Source organism: Chlorocebus sabaeus, chromosome 1 (genome assembly GCF_047675955.1).
Source record: "Chlorocebus sabaeus isolate Y175 chromosome 1, mChlSab1.0.hap1, whole genome shotgun sequence".
In the NCBI taxonomy this organism is placed as follows: Eukaryota; Metazoa; Chordata; class Mammalia; order Primates; family Cercopithecidae; genus Chlorocebus; species Chlorocebus sabaeus.
The window spans coordinates 2,220,243-2,242,157 of NC_132904.1; the positions used below are offsets into that span (position 1 = coordinate 2,220,243).

General features: G+C 63.3%; 1 protein-coding gene across 1 annotated transcript; it reads left to right on the plus strand.

Annotated features, from left to right (window-relative positions):
* Positions 1-707: 707 nt before the first annotated feature.
* CD81 (CD81 molecule) lies at positions 708-21,869 on the plus strand. The gene is made up of 8 exons (XM_008007267.3): positions 708-1,005; positions 14,658-14,772; positions 18,405-18,502; positions 19,304-19,378; positions 19,886-19,990; positions 20,339-20,440; positions 21,100-21,186; positions 21,276-21,869. The coding sequence occupies exons 1-8, from the start codon at positions 940-942 to the stop codon at positions 21,336-21,338; spliced, it is 711 nt and encodes a 236-aa protein (XP_008005458.1). The 5' UTR covers positions 708-939; the 3' UTR covers positions 21,339-21,869.
* The last annotated feature ends 46 nt before the right edge of the window (positions 21,870-21,915 follow it).

The following is a 21,915-nucleotide window of genomic DNA, read 5'->3' on the forward strand; positions in this document are numbered from 1 at the left end:
ATGTGGATGAAATAGATGCAATATCTGGAGGTTCTCTTATAGGTGGCTCTGGCCTCCTGGACACTTCACACTGGTCTGGGAGCTGCCCTCTCAGGGCCCAGTGTCCTTTTCAGATGCAGACTCCTGCAGCATGGGTCAGCAATTCTTCCCTTCCGTGGGACAGGGATTGGCTGCCTGTACTTGAGGCCAACACTGACTAGGGGGCCTCATGCCTGCCCACGTTCCAGCCCCGGAGAGCAATGTGAGCAAAGCCTCCTGTCTCTGCAAAGCCAACCACTGTAGCATCACCTCCTTTAGGGAGCCCTCCCGGATTGTCCAAGGTGCTCACCTCCTTTGGGGAGCCCTCCCAGATTGTCCAAGGTGCTTGAGGGAGGGAGGAATAGGTTGTTCTCTCGGCACCGGGCCTGCACTCCTGGGCAGACGCTGCATGCCTGTCCTCAGGCGCGGCCCTGCTGCCATCCCCTCGGGGGCTCGGAGCGCGACAGCAGCTCAGGGACGCCTCCCGCGCCCAGCACGGTGCACCCGGGCCCTGAGGTCCTGGCCGAAACGCGCCAAGTTGGGGGTAGGTGCAGCGCCCCCGTACCCCTCCGATGCGCGCCCTGGCGACGGGAGGCGGGGCCGGGGGCGGGGCGCGAGCTGGCCGGGGCGGGGCCTACGGGGGGCGGGACCGTGGCGTCCTATAAGTGGTGCTGAGCGGGGCGCGCGCCCGGCCACAGAGCGAGCGCGCAGCAGCGGAGATAGCGGCGACCCCACCGCGTATCCGGCCAGGCCTCCGGCGCCCCGCGCCCCTGCGCCCCCGCACCCCCGCGCCCCGTTCTTCGCACCGAGGCCCCGAGGCCAGCCAGGCCCCCTTGCCGGCTGCCCGCCAGGCCCCGCGCCGGCCCGCCCGCCTCCCAGGACCGGCCCGCGCCCCGCAGGCCGCCCGCCGCCCGCGTCGCCATGGGAGTGGAGGGGTGTACCAAGTGCATCAAGTACCTGCTCTTCGTCTTCAATTTCGTCTTCTGGGTAAGGGCTGGGCCGGGGGCCAGGGCGGGAGGGGACGGGCACACACCCCACCTCGGGCAGGTCCCGCGGCCGCGTGCTAGGCCCCGCGGGCGCAGCGCGGGCCGCGAAGTTGTGGGGCCACCTGTGGGCTCCAGGAGCGGGGTGGGGGGTCGCCCGGGGCCGCCGCGCCCCCCAACTTTGGGGCTGAGGGCTGCGAGCCGAGTTTCGGGGCCTCTGTGCGCGGGGGCCCAGCTCTGCGGCCGGGCCGGGGCTTCTGGGGGCCGCCGGGCAGTTCCCGCTAAGTGGTAGTGATGGGTGCGGTGGGCGCGGGCCGGGACCCGAGTACCCGGCCGCCCCTCAGCTGAGGAGTGGGCTGCGCGGGTCCCTGGCCGCGGATTCCGGACTGCTGCTTCGCGGGGACGAAGGGGGGGCTCGCGGGCGGGACTCCTGGCGCCCCGCCCCCATGAGCTCATCAAGGGCCGCCGCCCCTGGATGGTGGGGCGGGGGCGCACACTTTGCCCGAGGTTGGGGGCGATCCGCCTCACTCTCTCCCCAGCCCAGCTAACTCGCCAGTCTGCTGTCACCACCCGGGACCTTCCTGGGGGTCGCGCCTAAAAGGACGTCACCGCTGGGATGGCCCAAAAGCTGGGGTGCGCGCACCCTGGCTGTCCTGCCTGGGGGCCGATCCCCCTCTCCTCACCCAGACACGTTCCAGCCTAGGCCTCCTCCCAGAAGGACTCTGGAGGCCTTGCAGGAGTGGGGTCCCGCGGTTCTGAGTTGGCACAAGGAAGAGAGTGGCACCAGGGGCCTGGAGTGGATGGCAGGGTCTGGGAGTGGGGCCGCTGCTTTGGAAAGAGGGGCCCCCACGCTGGGCATCTTTGGGTGCCAACGTGGGTGGAGGAGGGTCTCCTGCTGAGAATGGCTTTCTCCCGACCGCAGTCTTTGCTGCTGGGAAGTGACTGATGGGCTTTCGCCTTTTGTCTCCATTTCCTGTCAGTGTTGGAATTGGGGAGGGGGTGGAAATCCCTTCTTGGCCTGGAAGGACTGGAGTGGGTGTCCATGACGGTGGCCTCCCCGTGGCCACGCCCCTGGGCAGAGACTGCAAGCCCCTCCCTGTGTCCCCCCAGGCTGTCACCCCCCTTCTCGTGGAAGACTCGGCTGATGTCCCAGTGGACCGAGTGTTTCTCAAGTTGAGGCAGGGAGGGCAAACTTTTAAAATGGCCCCTGGAGCCAGTGTGTGGGACCAGAGACATCTGTTTCCCATCTGGACGGCTGAGGATCCCAGTGCAGGTCTGGGGCAGGGAGATTATTTGGAGGGGGATGGACAGAGGCTGAACTGAACTCTCAGCTGGGAGAGGAGTGGGGCGGTCACATCCCACCTTCCCCAAGCCCAGCTGTTCTGCACAGTCTGCTTGGGACACTGGTGGGAGTCACTGTAGCCTTTGGCTCTGCCCTGGCAGTGGGGGCAGCGAGGCCATCTGGGAGGGGCTTGCCCTCCCCAGGCACAGGCCTGGCACCTCGGCTGTTGCTTAGTGGTGGCCCGCTTCAGCCCAGGCATGTGGGAGAGGCACGGGACACAGGATGTCCCTCTGCCGGCCCCTGGAGCCCCATCCCCTGATGAGGAGAGTGTGGGCCTGGGGGCGGGGGCTGAAGGGGAGTCAGGGAAGGGGACTTCTCTGGAGGTGGATTTTTGCTCTCTGGAGGATGCGTCACCGCTGGGTCACCGCTGGGTGAGTCCCTCCTGCCTGCCCAGGCTGTGAGGTCTCCCTGGCAGTCCCCCGGGAGTGTCGCCATGGTGGGCCTGGAAGTTTCCCAGGCAGCTGGGGTGGAGACCTGACGCATCCCAGGGATGCTTGTTATTAAGGCTCGAGGAAATGTCTCCAAGGCCTCACCACTCCTCTCCCCAGGGCCCGCTCCCCGCAAAGCATTGAGAACTGAGTCCGTTCACAGTCACTGTGGACCCACCCATCCACTGGGGCTCTGTTGTAGCCAGGAATGCCAGGCTGGGTGAGGTGAGGTTGGTGGACCCCCCTCCACCCTGGTGTCGCAGGGTGTGCGGCTGAGAGCACAGTGCCATGGGCTTGGGCGTCCCTCAGTGGAGTCCCCACCACACTGCTCTGGTCCTGGGCCTTGGCCTCCCCCGTCTGCAGTGGGGGCCCTCAATGAGCCTGCCTCCTGGGGTTGTTGGTGGATTCGCTGACATGCCTGAGTGTTGACAGGGGGCTTGGTACAGGAAGGACTCAGGGTGTGGGGGTTGGCCAAGGGTCCAAAGGGACCCCTGCCTCAGAGAACCCAGCCCAGGCAGGCAGGATGTGCAGTGGGGAAGGGGCTGCAGGAACCCTGCAGGGCCCAGAGGGACTCAGTGCAGTCCCGTGGGCTCAGGGGAGGCTGGTGGGGCGGAGGTTGACAGTGCATGTCTGGATGGGGCGCTTGTTAAAAGTTCCATTTTAGAGAGGAAAAAGGCCTTGCCTGTGGAAGAAGGCAGCTGGGGTAGCCTGACCTTTTTCACAGAAAGGAGCCCCCACACACACGCACAGGCACTCACACACACGAATGTGCACACACCCTCACTCCCGCCTGCACACACACTCACACTCTTGCCGTCTCACTTCCCAAGCCAAGGTGCGAGGGGGAAGGTCCGGGCAGCGTATGCACCTGCACCCTGACCGCTTTGGGGGCCAGTGAGAACTGGTCTCCCTGGGTGCGGGGCTGGCCCAAGCAGGGAAGATATTGCAGACACCCTGGCCAAGCAGCGTGGAAATCCTGTCCCTTGGGTGGGTCTGGGAGCCTCCATCAGAGGCGGCTGGCACCTGAGACCCACTGCTGCCAGGAGCAGGGCAAGAAAGCCTGTGTCCCGGGGCAGGGGACTGGCCCGTGGGAGCCTTGCCTTCCTCATCTGTGAAATGGATATAAGAGGCTTCTCCTCGGGGGCTGGCCAGGGAGCCCAGGAGAGGTGTCACCAGTCCCCGCAGGGAGAAGAGCTGTGTCTCCTGCCTGGGACTGGCTGCTCCCCCAACCTAATGCAGCTGGTGGCCACCTCCCAGTGGCAGGGCAGCCAAACCCGGCTGGGAAAGAGACTGATTAGAAGCCTCACTAACGGGTATTTCTCGCTTCCAGACAACACATGACTGTCACGTGGCAGGTCTGTTGCCGTCCTTCCGGGAGAGGGGCTGCAACCCTGGCAGGCGCTGTGGGGGAGGGGGGCTAGGACATCCTGTGCCTGGTTTCACCAAGTGGGCGTGTGGACTTTCCCTGGCTCCCCCAGGCTGTCTGACTGCACAGCTTTGGGGAAACGGTCACTGGGGCAAGCGGGCTGAGAAGAGGAAGTCTGGTTTGTCCCTGCTACAGACTGGCCCCAGTGAGGCTGTCCAGAAGTGCAGGGCACAGAGTGAAAGCAAGGAGGTGTGGGCCTACTTTCCTGGTCGCCCCTCTGGCTGGCTGTGGCTCTACCGGGTGCTGACAAGTCACCCACCCTCCCTGAGGGCACCAGGGTGTGTGCCCGAAAGCCCTCCATTCTTTCCTGGGTTCGAGGGTCCTTCTCCTACACCCGCCCCAGCGCCCAGTTCAGCTCAACTTTCAGAAATCTGGTTCACCCCCAATCCCTATCTCATAACTGCTTCCAAGCCCAGACAGGGAGACAGACCCCAAATGATCCCCTATTTCTGTACCTGAAATCCCACCATGGGAAGAGCTTTGCTCATAGAGTCAATAAGGCTTAGAGTCCAGGCACCTGTGCGAGGGAGCAGGTGGTCACCCTCGTGCCCGCTGCGGATTGGAGAGGACCCTGGGGATGGGTGGGGCTGGGGCTGGGAGGAGCCAGGTACCCTGCCCCTTGCTTGGCCCCCACCTCCCTGTGATCCAGGCTGGGCGCGCCGTGGGTGCTGGGTGGTCGTGCACCCCTGCAGGTGTCTGACTTGTTCCCAGCACCCCTTTGGGCAAGAAGAACCAGGCTTACCCAGAAATGGGCTTCAGTGATCTCCACTTCCGAGTCATCCCCACCTGCCTGGTAGGACGCAGTGGCACCTGGTATGCTGGGCAGCCTTCCAGGAACCTCTGGACTTACTCAGTGTCCCCCAGCCCTGCACACACATTCTTTGTGTTTCTGGGCCCAAACTAAGCCCCCCAACCTGGGATGCAGAGCAGGTGCTGAATCATGAGAGACCCTTGAGGGTCCTCCAGGTAGGCCCCCAGTGCTGGAGGAGTCCCCTCAGGCAGGGGCCATGCCCAAGGGCATGGAAGGTCAGCTGGATCTCGCTTTCGGGGCTGTAGGTGTTCTGTGCTAGCCACCAATGCCATGGCCTTAGGATGGCCAGGAGAAGGCAGCTGCCCCCCACTCCCCACACAAGGTCTTTGAGGGCTGCGGGCTCAAGGAGGTGCAGTAGGGCTGGGGGGCCAGGGGCGCAGAGCTCTTAAGTGCCTCTCTCCTGGATGCGGGTGCCCCAGCAGGGGAGCTTCGAGAGTCCAGGTGTGAGATGCCAAATGCCAGGGGCCTGAGAGGAGGGAGCGTCCAGCTTGGCCAGAGGCTGGTGGCTCACGCCCCCTCCCCGCCTTGCCCTTCTGTCTGGAGCTATGCCCTCCCACTACGTTTGGAAAGTGATTGCTTCCCTCTTCCTCAGCCCCTCGGGCTCCCAGTTATGGAAGTGGTGTGATTCGGAGAAGGTAAAGGATGGGAGGGAGAGGGCTGAGTGACGGGGACCCCGCAGGGTGCCCTGTGCTGTGTTACATGGAGCTCCAGGATCAGGGCAGGCGGGCAGCCTGGGGTCCTCACTTCTGTCCCCAGCCAGACCAGGCCCCTCACAGCCTGCCAGGAGCATGATATCCAGTGCAGTGCAGAACTAACCTCAAAGCTCAACCCCAGGTAACAGCGTAGGTAAAACAGGGCATGAGGCTTATCCCAGGACAGGTGAAGGATCCAGGCTGATGGGGGCCCAGAACAGTCCTGATCCTGGAGCTCCTTTCTGAGTGGGACCCCAGGGGCTTCCGAGGGGCCACAGGTTGGGAAGCACAGACTCCAGCCCCCACCCCATCCTGGGCCCCTGGGAGCTCACCCTCTCACACAGTAGATGGGGCAGCCACAGGCCACTCCTCCACCCCCCGGGACTCGGCCTGACCTTGGGGCTGCATGGAACAGTCTTTCCTTCTGTCCCCGAGAAGATGAAGGCAGCTCAAAGGAAGTAGTCCCCACTCTGCGCTGGGCAGGCTCCGAGCCTGGAGCCACGCACACCGCCTCAGGCTTGCCCGGTGATTATCAGGCCCACTGGGCAGTAAGGAAGCCACGGTTCCAGAGTGGTGGCTTGTGAGGAACCCTAGCTGAGTGGGGTGCCCCTGGGGCGGGTGGCCACACCCAGGCGGGAGCAGGTACTGGCTCTTGACCAGGCTGTGTTGGGCAGCATCTCAGGTACTGCTGGTGGCCAGAGACACCCTGAGCTGCCCTGGGCCCCTTTACCTGCTCTCTGGTCCTCTGCCTGAGGCCACCCATCTCCCGCCTCCCATCACCCTCCCTTGGGGGCACTGGCCCACCCAGACCTTTTTCTTTGAAGCACATGGCCCTGGGGTTGCCAGCCACCCCACAGCCCCTTGCCTGGCTCTTCCCCAGTGGGTCACTGGGACTGTCTGTGTTGACACACCCTTCTTACAGGGGCCAATGGGGTAGAGGAGCTTGCCAGAGCAGGGGTAGGCTTAGACTGGAGCAAGGGACTTCCTGGCTTCCCTGCCTTGGGAACAGCTGGCCCTGGAAGGGGCTTGGTCCTCGGGGCAACGGTGCCCACCACCCCCGATGCCTGGGAGACACCAGCATCCTCTGAGCCTGTGCCCATCCTCCTGGTCCCGAGGGAAATGACTCCTCACATCCCCCCAGCAGGCGGGGCCTGAAGGCCAGCATCCTCGCCTGACACCTATTTTTAGATGCTGAGACAGGCGGCTTCCTCGGGGCCAGGGGCCAGGGGCCCTGTGAGTGGAGCTTCCGCTTCCTGGCCTAGGAGAGAATTCCTGCTCCTCTTCCCTCCATGCTGCCTTCCCGGCCCTGGAGGCCACAATGGGGTCAGAGGGGCAGCTGCTCACCACCTAGGAGGGCCTGAGAGGGCCCCACGTCACCCAGGGAGGAGTCTGGCCCTGTCCCCAACCTCCACACCCAGGCCTGGCACTGCCCCTTCTTGGTGGGCAGAGAGTGAGGGGTTGGCCTGTGGGGACCCAGGCTGGAGGGTCCGTTCACCTCCCGCCCCCAGCGTCCCTTCCTGGAAGCACCTTGGCGAACCACTCCCCTCCTTCACCCAGTATCTCCAGGGAGACTTCTTCCCTTCCTTCCTACCTCAGGGCCTCACTGTCCTCCTGGAGAGGGTGTCTCAGGCCCCGGCACCTCCCAGTGGCTGAACCAAATGGGCACTTCCCGGTGTGTTTCCCACATGTGCAGTCCCTGGGTGTGGGTGAGCAGGCACAGAGCCCGCAGTATGGCCCTGCCTGGTGACCCTCTCCCCAGGAGCATCAAGGGAGGGCCTGGGCTAGAGACACACAGACGCCTGGCCTCTGTGTAAAGGCGGGTGAGCTGATGTACCATCGTCCTCGTCCCCCACTGGGGTGCCTGGGCAGCCTTGGGGTGACCACTTGGCCCGTCTGGGTGGGGGTAAGGTATGGGTGCAGCGACCAGATCCCTGCCCCTTCCTGCAGCTGTGGGGGTGTGTGTGCTGGCGTGGAGAGCTCCCACCCGAAGTTCTGACTCCCGGCTGTCTGGGGCCTGCGGGGGCAGCGGGCAGCTGGCATGGGTAGGGGAGCTGCCCTCGGCCTGCCTGGGCAGCGCCTGCTGCCTTTTGCTCCCTTTCAGCTGCTTCTTGGAAACAGTGGACAGGCTGGGCAGGAACCCAGTGTGCTTGGCAGCCCCCCTTTTTGAAGTCGATTCTGTTATTTATTAATTCCCAGGAAGGAGAAAGAAACAATCCTTCATAGAGTTACAAACACTGCTTTCAGTAGCCTTGCAAGGAGCCCTCCAGGAACCCCACAGGTTACCTGGGCTCCATCCTGAGGGCCACCCTCCATCCCCAACCTCCAGCAGCGCATCTTGTGGGGTGGGGCATCTCGGGAGGTGGGGTGCCTCGGGAGGTGGGGCATCTGGGGAAGTGGAGTGTCTTGGGAGGTGGGGCGCCTCGGGAGGTGGGGTGCCTTGGGAGGTGGGGCGCCTCGGGAGGTGGGGTGCCTTGGGAGGTGGGGCGCCTCGGGAGGTGGGGCGCCTCAGGAGGTGGGGCGTCTCGGGAGGTGGGGCATCTGGGGAGGTGGAGTGTCTTGGGAGGTGGGGAATCTCTGGGGCCGGGCCACTTGGGAGGCGGGACATCATGAGGGCAGGGCATCTCAGAAGCGGGGCACCTCGGGAGGCTGGAGTATCTTAGGAGGTGGGAGCTGGTGGCAGAGAGGCGTCCCATAGGCAAGCTTTGAGCAGGGAGGTGCCTGTATGGATGTCTCTGTGGGGAGAGGGATGACAGGAGGTCCAGATTCCAACACTTATGAAACCTGTGTTGGAGAGCCGGGTGCTGCTGTGGCAGGCTGAGTTGTGTGGATGTCAACTTCTGCACTTTTATTTCCTGGTTTGTAGACAAGGCAGAGAGAGGCTAAGATGGGCCTGAGGTCACCTAGGTGAAAGGCACTCAGCAGCCAGGGCCTTGGGCTGCCCTCTACCTCATCACCATGAAAGCGGGACTCTCTCTTTTAACTGACATCCGGGCTCCATAGTTACTCCAGTCCTAACTCTGATTGATCCTAAAACTGCACTTCTAAGGACACGGCTTTGGTGTTTCCCACGCTGCTGCTTGCCCCTGGGAAGCGTTGGCTCCACCTTGGAAGAAGTTAGCACCAAGATGGCAGCCTGGGGCCTTTGGGGCCCAGAAGAAACACTGGCCCCCAGGAGTTCAGTCATCAAGGACTTGGGACGTGGAGGCTTTTCAAACAGCTTTATTTAGACGTGATTGACACACAGTAAATGCAGATGTTTAAAGGGCACAACTTGGTAACTTTTGACAGATTTATACCCCTGTGAAACCATCACCAACTCCCCAAGCGCCTCTGGGACCCTTGGGATCCCTGCTTCCTGCCCCTCCTCCCCGTCCCAGGGCAACCACAGGCCCTCGCTGTGGGTGCCCACAGCATGCATTTCAACAAGTGAACTCAGAAGGCCCTTGTGCACCGTTGCTGTTCTGCCTCTTTGGTTCAACACAATTACCCAGAGACGCACCCGTGCTGTGGCGTGCCCGTCATCTCTGCACCCGTGCTGTGGCGTGCCCGTCATCTCTGCACCCGTGCTGTGGCGTGCCCGTCATCTGTTCCTTTTTATTGCCAGGCAGGGTTACACCCACGTGTGCAAGGCCGAGATGGACCCCAGGTCCACCCGTTCACCGGTCAGTGGGCATGTGGGTTATTTCCATTTGGGGCATTTACAAGAAACGTTGCTAGAACATTTGTGTACCAGTCTGTGTGAACCTGAGTTCATCTCTCTTGGATAAATACCTGGGCGTGGAGCAGCTGGGTCATGTGAATGTGGGTTTCACCACTTAAGCAGCAGTTTTACATAACTGCCAAACTGTTATTCAAGGTGGCTGGACCGTTTTACAGCCCCGGTTGCCTGCGCCCCAGTCGCCTCGCCCAGCAGCACGTGCTGTGGTTGGTCGTTTTCATGGCAGCCAGTCCTCCGGGTGTGCTCAGGCCGTGGCTGCGGCTTGACCTGGGTTTCCTGGTCCCTAGCTAGGTGGAGCATCTCTTTGTGTGCTTATTTGCTGTGTGCGTATCTTCTATGGGGAAGGGTCTGTTCCTGTCTTTTGCCCATCTTGTAAAGCTTGGGTTGTCGGTTTGCTTGCTGTTGAATTTGGAAAGCTCTGCATGCGTTCAGGGCACAGGTCCTTTACCAGGCCCTGCCCCGTGTCTTTCGGAGAGCAGGTGGCTTCCTGGTTCCTGACTCTGGGGAACGCTAGTCCTTCCACATGGGGTCTGTTATGGGGCAGGGGCACCTCTGCCTTTCCCACTACGGGGCGTGGGGCTTTGGTGCTGCCATTGCCCTCCCTCGTAGGTGGCCCTAGGGGAGCCCCTCCGCCTCCATTTCCTCATCCAGAAACTGGGGGTGACCATCACCACCACTGTTGTCACCTAGCTCCAGCTCAGGGTCCCTGCTGAAGGCCGGAGAGCTCGGCATGGCCCCCTGTGGGTCCATGCTAGGGCTGGGAAGACCAAGGCCCAGGTGAGGCCTCTGCCCAGTGCCTGGCACTCCTTCCTGCCCCATTTTTCCACCCAGGGTGGCTCCCGACTGTTTCTGGTAGCCTCGGGGACAATTGAGGTGGGCAGGCTGGCGTCACCCCCATTTCCCACTGTCCTACCCACCCCCTCCTGGCCCAGCTGTTCTGCCCTATTAAAAGTCACATGGGCCCTCGGGTCCTTCCTGGTGTTGACCCAGGCTCCTCCAGGCCCTGCAGGCCAGGACCAGCCTTCCCTGCAACCCTCTGCAGAGGCCTGGGGCCGGGGCTTGTCTGGGGGCAGCCTCCCCACACGGCCCTGGAGTCTGAAAAGAAGCCCCTTCCCAGAGCCCAGCAAGGAGCTGCAACGTGGCCTGGAGTCCCACCATTAGCAGGTTTAGGGTTTAGGCTAAGCTTTGCTGTCACTACCTTTCTGTTAGGAAGTTGTGCCCATTAGATGGGGTCATCCCCTCAGTGCCCAGGCTAGAGGAGGGGTGGTCGCTGCCCAGCCAGGGAGGGCGTGGAGTGGATCAGCCCCTATGGAGCAGCTTCCAAGCCAGGCATGGTTCCAGGATCAGCTGTTTTATAGAGGGGGACACTGAGGCACAGGGAGCCCGGGGACCTTTCCAGCGGCTCTGCAGCTCCTGTGGCTGAGTCAGGGTTTGTCGCCAGGTCTCTGTGGGGATGAGGCTCCCCCATCCACCTACCCCACTCTGTCCTGGAACAGCTCTCAAAACGGTCTCCGGACCACAGTTTCAAAACAAAATAAGTGATGTTTTCAGAGGCCCTGGAGGAAGCCAGAGTTACCACGGCAACTCTCGGCCTCGCCACCTCCTCCCACCAGGCTGCAGATGGAGCCAGCCCAGGAGGGCAACAGGGTGAGGACAGCCAGGCTCTCTGGGGCCACCCCCCAGCCCCCACCCTTCTTGCCTCTCTTGCACTGTCCACGACCCTCCCTGTGCTCCCATGGGTGTAACGGGCACAGAAGAACTAGGAGCTGTCTGCTCCTGCAGGATTCTGGAAGCCAGGGGCCCCTGGCCTCCCTGGGGCCTTGTCATGTGAGGGGCACACTTGGGGTCCCAGCTGCCAGATGGCTTCCAGTACTGCTCGCAGGTGCCCGTCGGGCCCTCGGTGATTCTAACACACCTTCCACTCGGCACGGAAGAGCTTCAGTCTGGGGCCTGGGCAGGGGAAGTAGGCTGCCATCCTCTCTAAACCAAAGTATGAAAATTGAGTTGAAACTCCCATAGGAGGGCAGGAGGTACAGCTCCTCAGAAGAAGGTCTGAGAAACCACAGCCCAGGTTGTTGTGTCGGGTGCATGGAGAAGGTGCTCTGGCAGCCCTGCTACAGGGGACCATCAACAACCCCTTTGGGGCAAGAGCCCCATGAGACAGGGTCTCGCTCTGTCACCAGGCTGGAGTGCAGCAGCATTGTGGTCACAGCTCACTGCAGCCTCCAATACCTGGGCCCACAGTCTGCCCACCTCAGCCGCCCAGGTGGCTGGGACCACAGGCATATGCCACCATGCCCAGCTAATTATTTTTACTTTTTGTAGAGATGGGGTCTTGATATGTTGCCCAGGCTGGTCTTAGACTCCTGGCCTCAAGCAGTCCTCCTACCTCAGCCTCCCAAAGCGCTGGCATTACAGGCATGAGCTACCACACCTGGATAATTTTTTTCTCGGAGACAGAGCCTCGGTCTGAGACCCAGGCTGGAGTGTAGTGGCACAATCGTAGCTCACTGCGGCCTCAATCTCCTGAGCTTAAGCGATCCTCCCATCTCAGCCTCCTAAGGTACTAGGATTACAGGCGCTTGCCACCACGCCCAGCCCCCTCTGGCCTTATTGTTTGCCAGGCCCAGCTTAGGTCCCAGGGGAGGGGAGGCAGGAGTGTGAGGGGAAGGGGGAAGAGGTATAGAGCCCCCAGCTCCTCCACCCACCCGAACCCTCACAGAAGCCCTAGACCGGCCTGCCTGGGGAGTCCTCAGGGCTTTCCTTGGGTGTGGGCCATGGTACTGGGGCCCGAAGCTCACACTCTGCTGGGCACAGTCTCCTGCCCACCCCCACCTTAGGGCCTTGCTTCCCTGGCAGGGCCGTTGGAGCAGGAGTGGGGCTGTCCAGGTGGTGGTCTTGGGTACAGCTCCCGGTTTCTCTTTTTTTTTTTTTTTTTTTTAAGCTTTCGGTTTCTCTTCTGCAGTTGACCGGCAGCCCTGCATCTGTGGTGGGGTCAGCGCCTGGTGCTGGTGAGGCAAGGCCTCAGCTGCTGGGACAGGACCTGCCTGGCACCCAGCTGGTGGCAGAGCCAAGCATTCCGACTCAGCTCTGGGAGCAGCTGCCTTCTGGGCTGACATTCTCCGCTGGGGAAGTCGTGCCCTCATCGCCCTGGGTGTCTCCTGACCTGGCTGGTTTCATCTTGTGTCCCCCTGCCGCCTCCTCCAGGAAGCCCCCAGGGCCTGGCCCTTTGTGAGAGTGGCATGGAGGAGGAAGGCAGACTCGCCCAGGCCAATGGGAGCCGGATGGTGGCCACACTTATGGGGCCCTGACCCCACAGGCTTCTTCAGAACGCCCTGGCGTGGGTGGTCCCTGCCTGAGTGCTGCACACGGCTGTCTGCCAGACTGGGTTTTAGGGGATTCTCGTACTGTCCTCCTGGGGCAGCAGGGGGTAAAGCCTGACCCACCCAGACTGTCCAGCAACAAGGGCCTCCTGTTGTGGACCAGAGACCCTGGAACTGACTGTGTCCCAGGGATGCAGTGTCCCCAGGCTGCTGGAGGGTTGTGAGGCCATGTTTCATGCCTGGGGCGGGAAGAAACCCCAGGAGGGGTCTGAAGGGGACTCAATCCCCATCCTGTCTAGCAGGGAGGAGCATCTGCAAGAGGCGACTGACGGGTCCTGGAGTGCAGGAGGGTGGGGGCAGCAGGAGGGTGGGGGGTAGCAGGAGGCCGAGGGGTCCTGGAGTGGAGGGTGGGGGGCAGCAGGAGGCCGAGGGGTCCTGGAGTGCAGGAGGGTGGGGGCAGCAGGAGGGTGGGGGCAGCAGGAGGGTGGGGGCAGCAGGAGGGTGGGGGCAGCAGGAGGGTGGGGGGCAGCAGGAGGCCGAGGGGTCCTGGAGTGGAGGAGGGTGGGGGCAGCAGGAGGCCGAGGGGTCCTGGAGTGGAGGAGGGTGGGGGCAGCAGGAGGCTGAGGGGTCCTGGAGTGGAGGAGGGTGGGGGCAGCAGGAGGCCGAGGGGTCCTGGAGTGGAGGGTGGGGGGCAGCAGGAGGCCGAGGGGTCCTGGAGTGGAGGAGGGTGGGGGCAGCAGGAGGCTGAGGGGTCCTGGAGTGGAGGAGGGTGGGGGCAGCAGGACTCAGGGCCACTGGTCATTTATGGGGATCACATGGCCGCAGTGTGCCCTGCATGGTGCTAGGCACGAGGGACAGAAGAAAAGCCTGTGTCCCCTCCCACCACCAGAGGGCTGGGCACTGCCCCTAGGGAGAGAGGAGGAGTTGGTGCGTGCGGAGGTGGGCCTAGGGCACGTGCCTGGCCTGGTCGGATGATCAGAGTGGGCTGAGCTGGGCCTGGTCTGGGACCCAGTCTCAAGGGTAGACCCCACCTGGCTAGAGTTGGTTGTGTGCACACAGGACGACCTGGCACTGAGGGCCTCTCCTCTCTGTGAGCCCCATCCCCGCCAGCCAGACTCCCAGCACAGCCCCCTTCCTGCCCCAGCTGCTGAGCGGCAGTGCTGGGCTGGCTTCTGTGCACCCCTTCCCCCAGCCCATCTTGGAAACCACAGCAGCTTCCTTCCTCCCAAGTTTCCCTTCCCAGGGCTGATGGCAGCAGGGATGTATCCCACAAACCCCGCAGGCCCTGGTGCCTACAGCTTGGCCTGGTAACATCAAATCCTATTCCCTCCTCCTGGCAGCAAAGATGGGGTGCCCCCACCCCAGAGTTTTCAGCACCTCCAGACAGAGGCAGTGCCCCAACGAGCTCAGAACTCTTGGGGTGGTGCCACATCCTTGCAGGAGGGTGTGGTGTTCCTGGGATGCTCAGGTCGTCGTATCACCTCTGGCCAGATGTGGAAAGTGAAACTATAGGGTGTCCAATTAAGCTTGAACTTCAGATAAACACTAGATTTTTTTTTTGTATGTCCCATGCAATATCTGGGACACACTTATCTTAAAGCAGTATTCCGTTTTCATCTGAGAGGCAGATTGAACCGGCGTCCCGTGTCTTCCTGGCAGTCCTGTGCTGGAGTCGCACTCCACAGGTGCAGGGCAGGGCCAGGCTCCAAGAAGATGGCGGCCAAAGCACCTCCCTCATGCTTCCTGGCTCCCGGGGCTTCTCGGGGCTTTGCGAAAACCAGGGCAGCAGAGCTGACACCTGGTCCCTGCTCGGGAGCCAGCGGGTGGCTCAGCAAGGCAGGAGGCTGCTCAGGCTGCGCGTGTGGGGCAGGCGCAGTCCTCTTGGTACATGTGACACCGTTCCCGCTCTTTCTCAGCTGGCTGGAGGCGTGATCCTGGGTGTAGCCTTGTGGCTCCGCCATGACCCGCAGACTACCAACCTCCTGTATCTGGAGCTGGGAGACAAGCCTGCACCCAATACCTTCTACGTAGGTGAGTGCACATGTGGCCACAGACGCATTCAGGGAGGGCTTCCAGGAGGAGGCAGGGCCTAGCCTTTTGGGTGAGGACATGGAGGGTGAAAGGCAGTCAGGCATGGCATATCTGGGCAGGGAGGCGGCCCTGGAAAGGGCTCTGGGCAAGAGGGTTGAAATGGAGGTGGGCCTGTGGCCTGCTGGCTCCTCTGGCCTGAGCCAGGGCAGGGGGTGGCAGCCAGGCCTGGGCACGGACTGTGTCGAGAGCTTGCTTATTTTAAGTATGAGGTTATTTCAGGGGAGGCTCCCGGGGGAGGGTGGGGCTGGATGCCTGGGCTGCACTGAGCCTGGGAGGGAGAGAGGGATGGAGCTCAAGGGATGGAACCCAGTGAGGGGTGGAGAGGGGCAGGGGAGGGGTGGAGATGGGGGAGGGCAGGGGTGGAGAGGGGGCAGGGGAGGGGTGGAGAGAGGGCAGGGCAGGGGTGGAGAGGGGGCAGGGCAGGGGTGGAGAGGGGTGGAGACACCCCAGAGGCTGGTGTGACTCAGCTGCCTCTGCAGGCAGCTGCACCTTGCGGCCTTATTAGGCTGCGTGTGGGGGACTGGGCTGCCCTCCCCACCCCCAGGAGCAGAAGTGATGGTGGAGGAGGCGGGGAGGGGCAAGGCCCGGAGCGGGAAGAGGACCGTCTCACTGTGCAGAGCAGCGTCCCTCCTCCTGGTGCCCCTGGCAGGGCTGGTGCTGGTGGGGCTCTGGGAGCATTTGTTGAGATGCTTCTGTCCTTTGGAGGACCCCTCTGGGGTGGCCCTGTTGCCCTCACAAGCTGAGGGGTGGGTGGGGTGGGCAGCCTGTGTGTCCCCAGTCTTCAGGGCTTCCCTCAGCCGGCAGGTGCCCCAGGCCTGGAGCTGTAGGGCCAAGCCCCCCGCCAGTTACGGAGGCTGCTTGGCTTGGTTGCTGAACCAGGGCCCCAGGAGGCCCGAAATGGCCCCACACCTGCACCGTCCCGCCTCTGTGCAGTCACCCCAGGGCCAGGTGAGGGCCCTGGCCACACGGCGTGCCCGTTCCTTCCTCCCCATACCCCGCTCATGGGTCAGATGGCTGGTGCTGGGGTCCAGATGGTGTCAACAGGGACAGTCCCTGTCCTTCCCAGAGACAGAAGCCTGTGGCCCACAGAGGGTTTCTGGGCCCAGCCGATTCTGGGGAGGGTCCCGTGACCCTGCCCATAGGTTCCTGGCCTCTCTCGGGGCCGTGGTGCCCTCACAGGTGTCTGTCAGGAGAACGGGAAAGGCTGCTTGTCCCGGGGGCTCGTGTGGAGACACCCCCTGCACACAGCTGGGGCGCTCCTGCCCGCGTCCTCAAAAGCACTTGGCTTAGCTTTGCCCGTGTGCCTGGGCTGTGGGCAGCAAAGCCTGGCCAGCATCCTCCTATCTCCGAGGGTGCATCTCTCCTGGGGGGCCCCTCCCGGGCCTCTTCCTCCCCGCTCCCCAGATCATTAGGGCTATTTGGGGTCCAGAAGGTCCTCCCAGCCATCCTGGGCCTTGTCCTCCAGGGCCACCAGTCCAGCCAGTGACAACCACAGCATCCCTGGCCTAGAACGAGGCTGCCCCCCCCCAGCACATTCCTCGTTCTCCTATCCAGGGACAGGAGGGGCTGCCCCCAGCACATTCCTTGTACTCCTGTCCAGGGACAGGAGGGGCTGCCCCCTTCTCCAGGACCTGGGGCCACTGGGTGTGAGGCAGGTGTTCCTGGAAGGCGTCACTCCCCAGGCACCCAGCGGCCGAGCCTTGTGGCTGGAGCAGCTCCTGCTGCTGGACCGGCGTCCGGCCCCGTGTGGCCGGAGAGGAGCTGAAGGGTCACTAAGCTTCGGGCTGGGGCAAGGACAGGGGACACCCCAGAGAGGTATGCCAGGCCTCCTTCCTGTGCCCCACTCTCGGCAGAAGCAGAGGTCACAGGCTGTGCTGAGGCCCCATGGGGCAGTGGTGCTGCCTTCACAGTGCCAGGGCAAGGCTGGCGTTGGAAGCCAGGGTCTGACCCGCATGGTGTCACCGTGGTCACATCAGAGCTCCAGCCCCAGAGCCGCCCACCCTCGGTCCTTGGCTGTGGTTTCCCTGGGCTGGAGGAGCCTGCTGTGGTGTTGGCCACACGACCACAGGACCTGTCACCTCCGACATCGGCTCTGCCTGGGTCCCCACTGGACGGAGACCCCTTGGATCTCCTCTGGCCGTCAAGTCCTTGCCCATCCCAGAACTGGCCTTCTGGAGCCTCTTGCTATCCCCGATGCGGGCTGGGCCCTGCCGAGGGCTTTTTTTCCCAGCGCTGGGAACAGGGTGGGTTTGCTGGGCTCACTCCCCTCAGAGACGCTGCGGGTGCGGTGGATTAGGCCTGAGGGCTTTGGAGAGGAGCCTGGGGTGGGGCTGGGGCCTGGCAGGGGGTCTGGCAGCCCTGGGCCTCCCACCTCCTGTCAGGACCAAAAGAGGCAGTGCGCTCCTCCTGACCTGCACCCCTGAGTGAACCCAACCTTGCAACCCAGGAGTGTCAGGGCCTGAGGGGAGGGAGACCCGGCTCCTGGGCGCTGTGCCCATAAGGAGGTGGCCACCTGCAAGGCATTGCTGGCAGAGGCTTCATCTGATCAGGCAGGAGGCTGGGTGGCCAAGCCCTAGATCTGGGTGTGTTCTCTGCCTGGCGGTGGGTCCTGCCCCAGGCACCTTCTCCCCTGGACTGGCTGGGCAGGGACAATGGGCCTGGCTGTGAGGAGGGGGCCTGGGCTGCCTTCTGCATTGCCGCAGCGACAGGGGACAGTCCCGCCTGCTGAGGGATAGGGGAATGGGCAGACACTGAGAGACACTAACAGCTGTCCCGAGGGTACAGGGCCCTGTCTGGGTGACCAGGCCCATGTCTCGAGCCCACAGTGTGCCCCCCACCCTTGGACGGTGCCTTCTCCCTCCCCAGGAGGGTGCTGCCCAGCCAGGGGCCATGGGGGAGTTCGGGAGGGCTGGCCTGCATGTCCTGGTCCAGCTGTCCCAGGTGGGGTGCTGGGCTTCAGCCCTCAGCCCAGGGCCTAGGAAGCCAATTTGATCCGCCCACACAGCAGCCAGGTTCAAACGCAGGTCCCATAACCGAAGTGCTGCTGTGCAGCCAAGATGGGGGGCAGGAGCCAGCAGGGCCCCCCGCCCTCTTCTCGCACCACACTGGGGAGGCAGCATTGGTTCCGGTTCCAGTTCCTGGGCTGCCCCCTCAACCCCAGCCTACAGCGGGGCCCACCCTGTGCCTTCTGATGCCACTCCCACCCCATGCCCAGTCCCAGAGGCTTTGGGAGTGGGTGCAGGTGGTGGGTGGCGGGTGGCAGGCTGTGGGCCACACCGTAGGTGTCATCCCTGCGAAGCATCTGTCACCAGCACTCGGAGCACTCACAAGGTGCACAGTCCCCACGTGGCCTCCTCAGTCTCCGTCCTGTGTCATGGGAGAGGTAGCTGAGGCACAGAGAACTCACCAGGCCAGGCTGGGATGTGGGGTCCCTCGCTGCTCATCCCTGGCCGCCAGCAGCCCCACATCTTCCCAGCTGGGCGGCCCGTGGTGGGGTCAGCACCCAGGACCCTCCGGGGTCTTGGGCTGTGAACGAGTGTGCAGGCACCCACCGGTGTCTCTCTCCCCACAAGGCATCTACATCCTCATTGCCGTGGGCGCTGTGATGATGTTCGTTGGCTTCCTGGGCTGCTACGGGGCCATCCAGGAATCCCAGTGCCTGCTGGGGACGGTAAGGCAGGGAGGACTGGGGATTCATGTCCCAGACTGCAGACGCCTGGGCCCGGGAGGGGCTGGGGGCTGCGTCTAGCCCTGAGGAGGGGCCAGAGCTGGTGCTCAGGGCGGAACCTGGAGTTCTGGGGGAGGTGGCTCCTGTGCCCTGGTTTTCCTGTTTGGTTTTTAAATTAAATCCCATCATGCTTGATCTCCATCATGGCCAGTTCCTACGTGACCGCTTTTCTTTGTCAAAAAATAGCCACAAATATAACAGGGAGCAAGCCTTAGCTCTGAGGCGAGCCTCAGCGTCCCGGGCACACCGCCCCCAGTGGGAAGCCCAGGCCTGGCTGTGCCATCCAGGGCCTGGCCAGTCCAGGAAGAGGGAGCCTGTGCCCGTTGTCTCCAGTGGGGGAAACTGAGGCACATCCCATGGCTCCCCCTTCCTGTGGGGAGCAGGAGCAAGGGGGTGGGGAAGACCAGTCAGGGGTCATGCTGCTGTACACGCCTCCCTGGGGGCTGCAGACATCTTGGACTCACCAGCCTGTGACCCCAAACCTCGCGCCCCGCCCCATCCACCCTGTCCTGCGGAGCCTGGTGCCGCGTGGGGACATCGTGGGCTTTGATGGCTCCTTCCTGGACTGAGTCTTAAGCCCTGTGCCCCAGGGCTCCACACAAGCTGCTCACTCCTGGTCAGGTCGTGGGCTGGTGACTCCCACTAGCCCCTCACACACACCCCTGCTGGGCAACTGGGTGTGTGTCCCAGGGCCCTTCCCACAGCCTGCCCTCTTTCCCCCCTCTGGCCACTGTCTGGCTCCAGTTCTTCACCTGTCTGGTCATCCTGTTTGCCTGTGAAGTGGCAGCCGGCATCTGGGGCTTTGTCAACAAGGACCAGGTGAGCCTGGGTGCGTGGGTGTGCCCCTCACCCGCCACACCTCCCCTGTCGCGGGTGGGGCGGGTGAGGGGGGCACCCTCCTCCCCTGTCGCGGGTGGGGCGGGTGAGGGGGGCACCTTCCTCCCCTGTCGCGGGTGGGGCGGGTGAGGGGGGCACCCTCCTCCCCTGTCGCGGGTGGGGCGGGTGAGGGGGGCCCTCCTCCTGTCGTGGTGGGGGTTGGGCTGACCTATGGCTTGTGGGAGCTCTTTGGGCTCCTCCTGGGTCCCCCGTGCTAGGAGGATCTCCAGGGGCTTTATGGAGGAGGCAGCATTGGCGCTGAACACAAGGCCAACCCCCTGTGTCCCAACACCCCCTGGGCACTGAGAGTGCAGAGTCCTTGTTCTCTGGGGTCTGGCCTCGAAGCCACCCTGCCCAGAGAGAGCCTGGGAAAAGTGTGTCCGCCTGGGGTGGGGTGGGGGCAAGGTGGGGGAGGTCCCCCCAGTGCATGTGACCACACGCCTCCCCCAGATTGCCAAGGATGTGAAGCAGTTCTATGACCAGGCCCTACAGCAGGCTGTGGTGGATGACGACGCCAACAATGCCAAGGCCGTGGTGAAGACCTTCCACGAGACGGTGCGGCCCGCGGGGGCGAGGGCAGGGAGCAGGGCCGGGGGAACCTGGCTGGGGAGTGTCTCGTCCTGGACAAATCCTGCCTCCGCCTAGACCTCAGGAGCAGGAGGTGCCCTTGGGACCTCCAGGACCCCTGGGCTCAACCGGTCCTCGGGTGGGAACCTAGTGGGCCAGGTTGGCCCCGGGTGTGGAAAGCTCTGAGCAGCGCAGCTGAGGAGGAAGAAGGCTGGCCCCTGGATGTGTTCTGCAGTGGGGAGCGCTGCGTACCCCTGGCCGCCTCCCCGTGGGTTCCCCAGAGCCGCCATCCCCCGGGCACGTCCAGGGCTGACCTCGCACCCCCGCTCTCTGCAGCTTGACTGCTGTGGCTCCAGCACGCTGGCCGCTCTGACCACCTCAGTGCTCAAGAACAATCTGTGTCCCTCGGGCAGCAACATCATCAGCAACCTCCTCAAGGTGTGCGAGGCCGCCGGGGCCGCGCCTGATCCCCTCGCACCGCCCAGCCCCTGGGTGGGGTCGGCAGGTCACACAGCAGCCCCACGGGGAGCAACCATGCTGGGTGGTGTGGCCCCTGCCGGGGCTGCCCTGCTGGGAGGGTCGGGGTGGGACTGCATCTGGCCCACGAGGAAGGCAGGCGCCCTGCGCTGCGCATGCCGGGTGAAGAAGGTGGAGGCTCTGGGGGGGCGGAACTCACCTGCACCCCCAGCTCCGCGTGTGCACTTGTGGGTGTGGACGTCCCTGACAGCCTGTAGCTGGCAGGGCCTGCAGGCCGTAGAGTGCCCTGTGGAAGTTGCCTGCTGAGGCCTCAGTGAAAGTCGTCAGTGGGTGCACATCAGTGATGCTGTAGGGGTCTAGTGACACCAATGATCGTGATCTCAGGGGAAAAGGGCATAGTGTGTCCCAGGCATTTCGCGTTTATGTTAAAAAGGGTGGAAAATAGAAAGCCGGCAGAGGCCGGGCCGCTGCACCCACCTGGTCCGAGGTGGGTGGAGGGTGGGGGCTGTTTCCAGGATTCCCCTCTGCACTTTCTGTGGTGACCGCGGATTACTGAGTGACAACAGGGAGCCGGGAGCCGAGGCCCGGTCCCTGACCACACGCACCTGGCCACCCTGCAGAAAGACTGCCACCAGAAGATCGATGAGCTCTTCTCCGGGAAGCTGTACCTCATCGGCATTGCTGCCATCGTGGTCGCCGTGATCATGGTGAGTGGGCGGGGGTGGAGGGCCTGTTCTCTGGGCTGCCCCTTCCGCAGGGCCCTATGATGACGGAGCGCCCCACCACCCTCCCGCAGATCTTCGAGATGATCCTGAGCATGGTGCTGTGCTGTGGCATCCGGAACAGCTCCGTGTACTGAGGCCCCGCAGCTCTGGCCGCAAGGACCTCTGCAGTGCCCCCCTAGTGACCCGGACACTTCTGAGGGGGCCATCACCGCCTGTGTATATAACGTTTCCGGTATTACTCTGCTACACGTAGCCTTTTTACTTTTGAGGTTTTGTTTTTGTTCTGAACTTTCCTGTTACCTTTTCAGGGCTGACGTCACATGTAGGTGGCGTGTGTGAGTGGAGACGGGCCTGGGCCTTGGGGACTGGAGGGCAGGGGTCCTTCTGCCCCTGGGGTCCCAGGGAGTTCTGCCTGCTCAGCCAGGCCTCTCCTGGGAGCCACTCGCCCAGAGACTCAGCTTGGCCGACCTGGGGGGCTGTGTCCACCCAGCCCGCCCGTCCTGTGGGCTGCACAGCTCACCTTGTTCCCTCCTGCCCCGGTTCGAGAGCCGAGTCTATGGGCACTCTCTGCCTTCATGCACCTGTCCTTTCTAACAGTCACCTCCAACTGTAATCACAACATCCTGAATCCGTCATTTAATAAAGAAGGAACGTCAGGCATGCTACCAGGCCTGTCCAGCCCCTCAGTGCCAGTGGCGTCTGAGACCCAGG

Bases quoted from the DNA above. Each gene is read 5' to 3' on its own strand.
- CD81 (XM_008007267.3), top strand. From the start codon at position 940: ATGGGAGTGGAGGGGTGTACCAAGTGCATCAAGTACCTGCTCTTCGTC. The intron at 19,379-19,885 runs GTGAGCCTGGGT...CGCCTCCCCCAG, and splicing joins GCTTTGTCAACAAGGACCAG to ATTGCCAAGGATGTGAAGCA. The intron at 19,991-20,338 runs GTGCGGCCCGCG...CGCTCTCTGCAG, and splicing joins TGAAGACCTTCCACGAGACG to CTTGACTGCTGTGGCTCCAG.